The sequence below is a fragment of the Hippopotamus amphibius genome, chromosome 1 (genome assembly GCF_030028045.1).
Source record: "Hippopotamus amphibius kiboko isolate mHipAmp2 chromosome 1, mHipAmp2.hap2, whole genome shotgun sequence".
NCBI lineage: Eukaryota > Metazoa > Chordata > Mammalia > Artiodactyla > Hippopotamidae > Hippopotamus > Hippopotamus amphibius.
Genome location: NC_080186.1, coordinates 4,368,785 through 4,378,465, shown reverse-complemented (window position 1 = coordinate 4,378,465; position 9,681 = coordinate 4,368,785). Strand labels below are relative to the sequence as shown.

The 9,681-nt window shown below is 64.6% G+C and overlaps 2 protein-coding genes across 8 annotated transcripts in view; one reads left to right on the top strand and one right to left on the bottom strand.

The window, feature by feature from the left end:
• Positions 1-62: 62 nt before the first annotated feature.
• On the top strand, positions 63-4,214 carry TNFRSF25 (TNF receptor superfamily member 25). Of its 5 annotated transcripts, none has more exons than XM_057747552.1 (10): positions 63-104; positions 661-775; positions 985-1,119; positions 1,470-1,637; positions 1,727-1,801; positions 2,527-2,613; positions 2,702-2,809; positions 3,016-3,053; positions 3,525-3,705; positions 3,892-4,214. In XM_057747552.1, exons 1-10 carry the CDS (start codon positions 63-65, stop codon positions 4,212-4,214), a joined length of 1,272 nt encoding a protein of 423 aa, XP_057603535.1. The 5 variants fall into 5 exon arrangements, with proteins under 5 accessions (XP_057603535.1, XP_057603543.1, XP_057603561.1 ...); XM_057747560.1 differs by having other exon boundaries at positions 1,727-1,805; positions 2,551-2,606; XM_057747578.1 differs by lacking the exon at positions 985-1,119 and having other exon boundaries at positions 1,727-1,805; positions 2,551-2,606.
• Positions 4,215-5,447: 1,233 nt separating this feature from the next.
• The window catches only part of ESPN (espin), a 30,152-nt gene continuing 25,918 nt past the window's right edge, over positions 5,448-9,681 (bottom strand). For all 3 annotated transcript variants that reach the window (XM_057748899.1, XM_057748910.1, XM_057748920.1), the window contains 3 exons: positions 6,806-6,885; positions 6,704-6,715; positions 5,448-5,595 (listed from right to left, as the gene is read on the bottom strand). In XM_057748899.1, the coding sequence (XP_057604882.1) occupies positions 5,448-5,595; positions 6,704-6,715; positions 6,806-6,885 (240 nt within the window). The remainder of the gene's footprint in view (positions 5,596-6,703; positions 6,716-6,805; positions 6,886-9,681) is intronic.

Genomic DNA, 9,681 nt, shown 5'->3' with positions numbered 1-9,681 from the left:
CCGCGGCGGGCGGAGCGGGGAAGCCCGGGTCGGGTCGAGGGCCCAGCGTGGTGCCCAGGGCCATGGAGGCGCGGCCCGGGGCGTGTGCGGCGGCTGCGGCTGCGGTGAGTGGGGTCGTGGGGGCTCGACCTCGAGCCTTGCCTGGGCCCTGAGTCCCCGAGGCGAGGCGGTGGAGGAAGGGGACGCGGGGTGGCGGGGGCTGGGGGTTGGGAGATGGGAGATGCGGCTTCGCTGGGGGCTGGGCCGGCCCCTCTTCCGGTCTAGTTAGAGGCTCAGCAGGGGTGGGGCCCTTCCGCCCAGAGGAAACACCTTCTCAGGGGCCAGAGGGGTCTGGGCGCCCCAGGCAGAGAAAGATCTGGGTCCCCCACCTTACCCAAGGCATGGTGGGGGTGGGGCTGCCTGATTCCTGCCCTGGTGGAGGGGAAACGGGGGAGAGCGGCTGGCGGGAACCCTCTACTCTGCTTCTTCCGAGCCTGGGCTGTGCACGGGGGAAGGAAGTTAGTCTCACGCCTCACCCCTGGGCACCCCTTCTGCACAAGAACCTGAGAAGTGGGTTGCTCTGCGGGCAAGTACGGGGGCCTCTGAAGGGCAGGGAGACTGGGTAGAGAGAGGCCCCTGCCTGGGCAGCCAGCCTGGGAGCCAGCAGCCCCTGTTCCCCAGGCCCTCCTGCTGCTGCTGGCTGCCCTGGGAGAGGGCAGCAGTCCCAGCCCCAGGTGCGGCTGTGTCCACAACTTCCAGAAGAGGAGTCTGCTCTGCTGCAGGGGCTGTCCAGCAGGTGAGCGGCTGAAAGGGTGGGAGGGACCAGGGGGGAAGGAGCCCGACTGGCGGGGGGGGGGGGGGGGGTGTCAAGAGGGCTGGGGAGTAGTGGTAGGTAGGTCAGTGATGGGGTGAGAGGAGGCCAGGAGGGAAGTAGGGAGATGGGATAGGAAGGGGGAGGGGAAGGTGGGAGCCCCCGTTTGACTGACCCCAGTCTGGGTTGCACAGGGCACTACCTGAAGGCCCCCTGCACAAAGCCCTGTGGTGCCGCCACCTGTCTCCCGTGCCCCCAGGGCACCTTCCTGGCCTGGGAGAACCACCACGAGACCCGCTGTGCCCGCTGCCAGGCCTGTGATGAGGAGGGTGAGGGGCTGCCTCGTGCTCAGGGAGCGGGGGTGGCTCTTGAGGACAGGCCCTGGCCAGGGTCTTCCTGAAGAACGTGGCTGGCTCCAGCCCTTGGGTGGAAGGGCCCTGTGCCCCCCCCACCCTCCCCCGGGGCCCTCCCCCGGAAGCTGTCTCAGGATGCCTTTGCGCCCTCTCATCCTGGTGACCTTCCAGCCTCTGCTCTGTGGTGATCCCCACACGTCTCTTGCTTTGGGGGTGGCCCTGTCTCTGGTCTCCCCATTCTCCAGGGGGCCTGTCCTGCCTCTCTGTGGGGGTCTCTGGCTCTGACAGCCTCTGCTCTCCCCGGTCTCCCCAAACCCCCCTGCCAGCCTCCCAGGTGGCCCTGAAGAACTGCTCGGCAGTGGCGGACACCCACTGCGGCTGCAAACCAGGCTGGTTCACGGACTGTATGGTCAGCCAGTGTCCTCACGGCTCTCCCTTTCGCTGCCGCCTGTGCACAGACTGTGGGGCCCTGCACCGCCACACGAAGGCACCCTGTGAGTCCTGCCTGCCGTCCTGGGCCATCTGCTCCCCTGTCCCTGCTCCTTCTCTGCCATCCTGACCCACCCCATCTCCTGGACCGCAGGTTCCAGCAGAGACACTCACTGTGGGACCTGCCTGCCTGGCTTCTACGAACATGGCAACAGCTGCGTGTCCTGTCCCACGTAACTTCCTGGCTGCCCTGGGCTGGGGGAGGGAGGCTGGGAGCAGAGTAGGGCTTGAGGGGCAGGGAGGAGGGAGCTCGGGGTAAGTGGGCCCCGTTTCAGGCAAACATGGGATGGTAAAGAGAAATTTGAATTCACCTTATGTCAGATAAATAAAGGGCATGTCTTCACTTTATGTCATACTTTCCTTTAGTAATCCTTCCAGCCCTACGTTAAGGATAGGATGTGTCACTTACAGAGAGAGTCATGTTAATATAGTTTCAAAGCTTGGGCTGAGACTCAAAATCTGCCCCTTGTTCTCTGAGGGATCTGGGGCAAGTTACTTCAACTCTGCAATCTGAGGCCTCCCCGTCCGAACATGGGGGTGTTAGTGGCCCTCCCCAGGGCTGTGATTCAGGGGTGATTAACTTGTTTCACTCATCTGGTCAACAAGTGTTTCTTGAACACCTACCATTTCCAGACACGGTTCTAGGTGCTGGGGAGACAACAGGGAATGAAACAGGCAGGTCCCAGAGCTGACATTCTAGGGACCCTCGATCTAGTCTCGAGGAAGCTCAACAAGTAGTGTGTGTTGCTGTTGTTATGGACAGCAGTGCCATTTCAGCAGTACTTCAGGACCATTCTTGGGCAGAGTAAGGCTCTCAGGAGGGAAGGGCCTTCAGGATGGAGAAGATATCAGGTGGTCCTGAGCAGTCCCGCCCGGTGTGTATTCCCTCACCCTCCACCCCATCCCCTCCCCTTGCAGGAGCACCCTTGGGAGCTGTCCTGAGCCCTGTGTGGCTGTCTGTGGCTGGAGGCAGAGTAGGTGGTGTACTGGAAACGCCAGTGGGAGAGCTGGGATGCCAAGGGGAGGTTGGGGGTGGCTACCGCCCGCCACCCACCAGCTGCTCTTTCAGTGTTCTGGGTCCAGGTGCTCCTGGCGGGCCTGGTGGTCCCACTCCTGCTTGGTGCCACCCTGACCTACACATACCGCCGCTGCCAGCCTTGCAAGGCCATGGTTCCCGGTAAGCGCACGTGCGAACACACACACATTCCTAGAGGCCTGGGGTCAGGGTGGGTAGCCCAGAGCCCATTCGGCCCTGACGCGGTGGGGGAAACTGCAGCAGGGAGTGCTGGGAGTGGGGCACAGAGGAACCCAGAGGACCTGGGCCAGCACCCAGGTTCAGGAGCCTCGCCTGGTTGCTGACTAGGCTCCCTCTGTGTCTCTCAGCAGACGAAGCTGGGATGGAGGCCCTGACCCCCCTGCAGGTAAGATTCTCAGCAGTGTTCTAGGACCAGAGGGGGCAAGCCTTCTGGAGCTGAGAGACTGGACTGTATTATAACTCGTGGTCCCAGCACAGGTCGGTGGCGGGCACGGGGCAGACCTAATGAACACACGTGCTCAGTTATCCGTGAGTGAGAGCAGCTCAGGGCCTGTCCTCAAGCGGCTCTGAGTCTGCGCGGGTCCAGACAGGTAAACAGGAGCGAACGGTTCAATAGGATGAGTGCTGCGTGGTGAGGTCTCTGCCAGGGTCAGGGGAACAAGGAGGGGGCAGCACGGGCAGGGCACTCCAGACAGAGGAAACAGCTCTTCTACTGCGTCACAGTGAGAGAGCACGGCTGACCCAGGGAGGTGTCACCGGGGGACGTTTGCTGACTGAGCCAGGGATGCCCACTTCTGGCCAGAGACCCCAGAGCCAGGCAAAGCGAAGCTGACCTGGGGCCTCTCTTGGCTTCCAGGCCACCCACCTCTCACCCCCGGACAGCAGCCCCACCCTTCTGGTGCCGCCCAGCAGCAGTGAGAAGATGTGCACCGTCCAGCTGGTAGGCAACAGCTGGACCTCTGGCTCTCCCCAGACCCAGGAGGCGCCCTGCCCGGAGGTGACATGGTCCTGGGACCAGCTGCCCAGCAGAGCTCTTGGTAAGGGATTTCAGTGGCCTGAGGCTTTGACCCCATTCTCCTGAGTCCGAGGTGATAAGCTGTGGTTTCCTGAGGCCACGGGCCCACTTCCCGTCCCCTAATTGACCAGGTGGACCTCGCGGCCCCTTGGCCCCGCCCCTCGGCCCCGCCCACACGCGCCATTGGCTCTCTCTGGCCCTCCCGCAGGCCCGCTGCCCCCGCCCCCGCCCACGCCCCCCGCAGGCTCCGCGGCAGCCTTGCTCCAGCCCGGCCCGCAGCTCTACGACGTGATGGACGCGGTGCCCGCGCGGCGCTGGAAGGAGTTCGTGCGCACGCTGGGGCTGCGCGAGGCGGAGATCGAGGCGGTGGAGGTGGAGGTGTGCCGCTTCCGCGACCAGCAGTACGAGATGCTCAAGCGCTGGCGCCAGCAGCAGCCCGCGGGCTTGGGCGCCGTCTATGCGGCCCTGGCGCGCATGGGGCTGGACGGCTGCGCCGAGGACCTGCGGAGCCGCCTGCAGCGCGGCCCGTGACGCCGGGGCCCGCCCGCCACTTCGGGGCTCTGGTGGCCCTTGCAGAAGCCCTAAGTACGGTTACTTATGCGTGTAGACATTTAATGTCAGTTATGAAGCCCCTGGCACGGCCCTGCGTAGCAGCGCCAGCCAGCCTCACCCCTGCCGCCAGGGTTCCAGCTAAGACGAGGAAGCGCCCACGACGATGGGGAGGGCGTCGAGATCGCTCAGCGGTTGCTCGGCCTGTGTTTGGCTGAGGCCTTGGTATTATTAAATCTATGAAGAAAAGCTGCTGCTTGGTGTTTCCGCAGGGCCAGGGGTGCTAAGTGGCTCAGGCTTGGTTTCCTAGGGGCGTCGAAAGGGCCAGCGGTCTTGCCACCCACGGTGGAGACCAGTGTGGCCCTTGGCCCAAGCCTGCCCCTCCCGCCCGCCGGGGTCCAGTTGCCCCCAGGAAAGGAAGTCGCGGGGACGCCGAGTGAGCGTGAGCGGGAGCCCCCGGCGGCTGAGAGACCTTTCATGGGGGTGCGGCGGGGGCGGGGAGGCAGCAGTTGGAGACACAGGTTCAGGGTGCCTCGTCCTCCACTCACTCCACCAGGGCAGTGGCAGGGTTCGGGGAACGCGCGGGGCCGGGCTGGGGACGGCGTGCAGACGCGGAGGTGGGGCGCCGGGAGCGGCAGCTCCGTCCCGTCGTCGGGCAGTTTGCAGTTTTCACTGTTTCTGGTAAACAAATGACTGAGAGGAAACCCTCGGGGCGCGCTGGGAAATGCGGCCGGGGCTGGGCCGGGCGCCGATCTGGGTCAGGGAGGGAGGAAAACCCCTTCCCCGAGCGCGGGGGCCTACCTCCGCTCAGGATGCGCCAGCGACGCGGGTGCCGGGGTGCGGGGGAGGGGCGGCAGCCCGGCGCGCACCCCTCAGGAAAACAAAGTCACCACCCACGGGGCTGGGGAGAGCGCTGCACACGTTGACATTCAACGAACATGCAAATTACGTAAGCAGGCATGCAAATAAGCAGCATCTTTTTTGCGTCAACAGCTTGGGCACTTTTCCTGGGCGACGGCGGCGGCGGCGGCGGGCGCGCTCCAGCGCCGCCCGGGGCTGGGGATGCGGGGGCCGGGGTAGGGGTCAAGGGGAGGGGGTCCAGCGTGGGAGGGGAGGGCGGCGCGGCTCCCAGCCCTTCGGCCCGGGGCTCGGCAGGCGGGGGCGGGGTCTGGGGGCGCCCCCAAGCTCGCGCGGCTGCGAGCAGGAGGGCGGCGTCTAGTACTTAGCGATGTCCCCCTTCTTCAGGATGATCTGTCGCTGCCAGGGCGCCAGCTTGCTCTCGTCGTAGCCGAGCGTCCGCAGCTTCTCCGACTGCTCCTTCTCCCGCTGCATCTCCTCCTGCTTCTGTCGCTCCTCCTCTTTCCTTGGCACGGGGTGGGGGGCAGAAGCCCGAGCAAGGGTGAGAGGGTTACTGACCCCATGAGGGGTCACCGGTGGCAAGGAGTGGGTTACTGAGGGCAGGGGCTGGGTTGCTGAGGACAGAGGCACTAAATAATAGCGGGCAGGGCAACGGGTTGCAGGGGTGGAAGGTGCCTGGGGTCAGGGGGTGGGTTAGGAGGCATGTGGGCAGGATTGCTGGGGACAGAGGGGCTTGACTGGGGCAGACTGGGGTCACTGGGGGACACGCAGGAGCTGGGAGAGAGAGAGGCTGCGACTGGGTTATTGCTGGCGGGGGGTGTAACTGGAAACAGAGGTGCTGGGTCACAGTGTGGCAGAGGGTGAAGAGGGGGTGGTGCGGGGGCAGGGCACACGATTATTGGAGCTACGACCTGAGTGGGGGGGGGTTGCCGGGGAGCGGGCGCTGGGTGATCAGGACCAGGTTACTGGCCCGCGGGGAGGTCTGCACTAACGGCAGCCACCAAGCAGACCCTGAACCTGTGGCTGCAGAGCATTTGCCACCTCGGGACTGAGACGCACTGTAAGTGCAAAATGCTCACCGCAGCTCGCAGCCTTAGTTTTTAAAAAGAGTGTAAAACATCTCAATAGTTTTTATAATTATTATTATTGGGTTAAGTAAAATATACTATGACGTTCATATCTTTTTATTTCTTCACTGTGGCTGCTAGAAAATTTAATATTATTACACATGTGGCTCAAATTATACATCTATCAGACAGCACTCAGCTAGATTACTTGAGGCAGAAACTAAAGATTTGAGGGACAGATGCCCTGGGTTACCGGTTCGAGGTTGGGTTAACTGCAGGGCAGAAAGGCTTGGTTAATGGGAGATGAGGGCTGAGTAACTGGGGACAGGGGACAGGTTATTACAGCCTAAGAGAGAGACTTTGGGGAGCGGTGGATAAGTTACTGAGGGAGAAGGGTCTGGTGGCAATTTATTTGGGAGCAAAGATGCTGTGTTTCCAGGGCTGAGTGACAAGGTGATGAAATGAAGATGGGGCTGGAGGAAGCTGCAAAAAGACTGGGACTGGGTGGGGGGAGGGGACACAGGTTGGGCCCAGCCCCACACTCACCGCTTCTGCTCCCTGGAAGAGAAGAGACAGCGTCAGCTGGTGCCACCACCTCAGGGACACAGTCAAGACACCCTGCCGAGCCCCGCATCTTCCCCAGCTCACCTCTCCTCTTCTAGCTTCTTCCGCAGGATGTCCCGCCTCCAGGCAGGCATGCTGGCCAGCCAGGCCTCCTCCTCCTCCTCCTGAAACACAGCACAAGGCTTCAGAGCCGGCATGGGCTGGGAGATGGGGACTAGTGGGGGTGCAACCCCACCCAGAGGACCCACACGAGTCAGGGGCAACAGGATATAGATGGGGTCGCAGGAAGAGACCCTTTTGATGCCCTCTGTAGGGCAAATGGATGAAGACTCGGACCCCTGTGTCCTAGAAACAGCACTGGCGAGGCCAGAGCCAAGTGTAAGAGGTGTAGGAGAGGAGCAGAGAAGGAGATTCCCCACAGGGGGCGGGTGGACAGATGGCTCCAGGCCCCTGGCCCAAAACCTCTGGGCAGACTCATCCTTGGGCCCCCACAGATCCTGCCTGCTCAGAGAGGCTCAGGCTGGTTCCTGGTTCCACTGTGAAATACATTCTGTTCCATGCCTGTTCTATTCTGAAAGGGGTAGACATCAGCTCTACAACTATGCAGCTGCAATGACATGGGGGGGTAGGGCATCCAACACAGGCAGCTTACAGCAAAGAGTTTTATTACTTGCATGTTACAGAGGAGAAAGGACCTGGACACATCACACATACACTGCACATGTGGCTCCCTTGACCTCAGCCAAAGAGGTAGCTGTGAACTCCAGTGAAAAACTAAAGAGAGAAAGAGAGCCACACTGCCCCAAGGGGGACCCACAGTCCCGCACTCAGAGGGGCTGCTTCTTCCACCTGGCTCCACACAGAGCCAGGCATCACTGTAGGGCCAGAGGGGGACACCTGGCTGGCCCTGTGCAGTGCCCTGCCCATTCCAGCCAATGCCCCACGACCGGCCACCACAGCATCTCAAAGGCGGAGGCCGCCTGGTCCTGGGCACGCTGACTTTTCCAAGGCCACTCGTCCTGTCCTGGTTTCTTTCTGCCCGCTTCTGACCTCTGGAGGTCATCAGATAGGTATCCAGGCCCGGGTTAAGATGCTTGAGGGTAAATTCCAAATTCTGCGGCTCAGATGTCAAAAAGCTCTGCCTCCTTCTCCTTCCAGAAGGAGAAGCTGCGGTCGATGTACTGGCAGATGTCCTCATTGCTGAACTCGCCCATCTCAGATACCAGCTCCAGGGGGTCTTCGGCGGGGGCTTCGGAACTAGGAGGGTCCGACGTGGGGGGAGGCGCGGCTGGCGGGGATGGGGGCGCGGGCTGCCCTTCTGGCCAGTCGCCCCTCTGAACTGGAGCGGCCTCTCCAGTCGGCTCCCTCTCCTCCGTATCTGTCCCTTCCTCTTGCTCCTCCTCCACCTCTTCTTCCCGGGCCGGCTCAGCCTCCGGGCTGTCTCCGAAGAACCGGCGCCTGAGGTCCTCGAAGCCGTCGCTCCAGCAGCGCCGGCCGGACTCCACCTCCTCGAGCACCACGCGGTGGAAGAGGCGGATGAGCTCCCACGGGTGGCTGCCCAGCCGGTCGAACATCTCGTAGCACAGCAGGTGGCGGAACTTGCGCTCCTCGCGGCTCAGGCCCATCTCGAGCAGCTGGAAGTAGCCGAGCATGAAGAGGTCGAGCGTGAGGCTGTCGTAGCGCCGGGGCGCGCCGCCGTCGAGGGGCGGCAGGAAGTGCTCGGGCCAGTACAAGCCGTGGGCCAGGCCCGGGCCGCGATGCTGGCGCGCCGGCGCCCGCCGCCGCAGGCTCCGCCAGCGGCCCAGCAGCTTGCCCACCACCTGCCGCTGCTTCAGCAGGCGCAGCAGCCGCTCGTCCGCGCCGTCGGGCGCCGGCGGCCGAGGCACGTCGGCGGCCGCCGGGCCGGGGTGGGCGCCGGCGGCCGCCACGCGGGGCAGCAGTCTGCGCAGGCGCACGTGGGCGTGGCGGCCGGGGCCGCGGAAGGTCCACTTGCGCCAGTGCTCCAGGAAGAGGTAGACGATGCGCTCCTTGCGCATGTCGATGTAGTCCTGGACGCCGCGCAGCGCTGTGGAGGGCGGCGGCCTGCGCGCCAGCTGCTCGGGCTCGGGCAGCGCCGCCTGGCAGCCCGGCGCCTCCGGCCGGCCCAGGACGCGCGAGGGCTTCCCCGCGGCCGGCGCGCCGTGGGCGGCGGCGCTCGGCTCTCCGGCGCCGGCCGCCACGTAGTCCTCCTCCAGGACGGGCTCGCGGCCCGGGGCGCTGGCGGGCAGCGAGAACTTCCGGCGCGGGCCGCGCGCGGGCGCCGGGCCCTGGGCGCGCCGCTCGTAGGTGGCGCGGAGGTGGCGCACCGAGACACCGCACTCGAGGATCTCGCGCGCCACGGCCTCGCGGCACCAGCTGAGCGAATGCGAGCGGCCCAGGCAGAGCGGGCCCGGCCGCCAGGGCGCGTCGGCCAGCGGCGGCAGCGGCTGGCCCGTGTCGGCGGCCAGGAGCTCGGCCAGGTGCGCGGGCCGTCCGCCCAGCGCGGCCAGCAGCGTGGCCATGCTCTTGAGCAGCTTGGAGATCTTGCTGCACCAGGCGGGCAGGCTGGCGGCGCGGCCGTGCATGCGACGCGGGTCGACGGTGAAGCGTGGCGCCGACAGGGCGGCCGAGATGGGCAGCAGCTGCTCCAGCTCCAGCTCCAGCTGCTCCAGGCGCGCCTCCAGCTTCTGCGCCTTGTGCAGCACTTGCAGGTTCTCGATTTGCTGCTCGATGCGGAGGATGTCGGCCTCGGTCATGAGCTCGCCGAAGGGCCCGAGGATGGCGTTGTGCTCGCGGGAGTACCTCCAGCCCTCGCGGGGGTAGCAGCACGAGTGGGCGGCCGTCAGCTAAGGCGGGGAAGACAAGAGAGGGGAGGGAGGCGCGTCTCCCTCTGGCCCGGCTCCCGCAGCGGCCGCCGGGGCGCCCTTTGCATGTCCCGGGTG

What these genes read in the sequence shown, in the direction of transcription:
- TNFRSF25 (XM_057747552.1), top strand. Translation starts at nt 63, where the DNA reads ATGGAGGCGCGGCCCGGGGCGTGTGCGGCGGCTGCGGCTGCG. An exon ending in CAACAGCTGCGTGTCCTGTC is followed by an intron (nt 1,802 to 2,526) that starts CCACGTAACTTC and finishes TTCCCTCACCCT; the next exon opens with CCACCCCATCCCCTCCCCTT. An exon ending in GCTGCCCAGCAGAGCTCTTG is followed by an intron (nt 3,706 to 3,891) that starts GTAAGGGATTTC and finishes GCCCTCCCGCAG; the next exon opens with GCCCGCTGCCCCCGCCCCCG.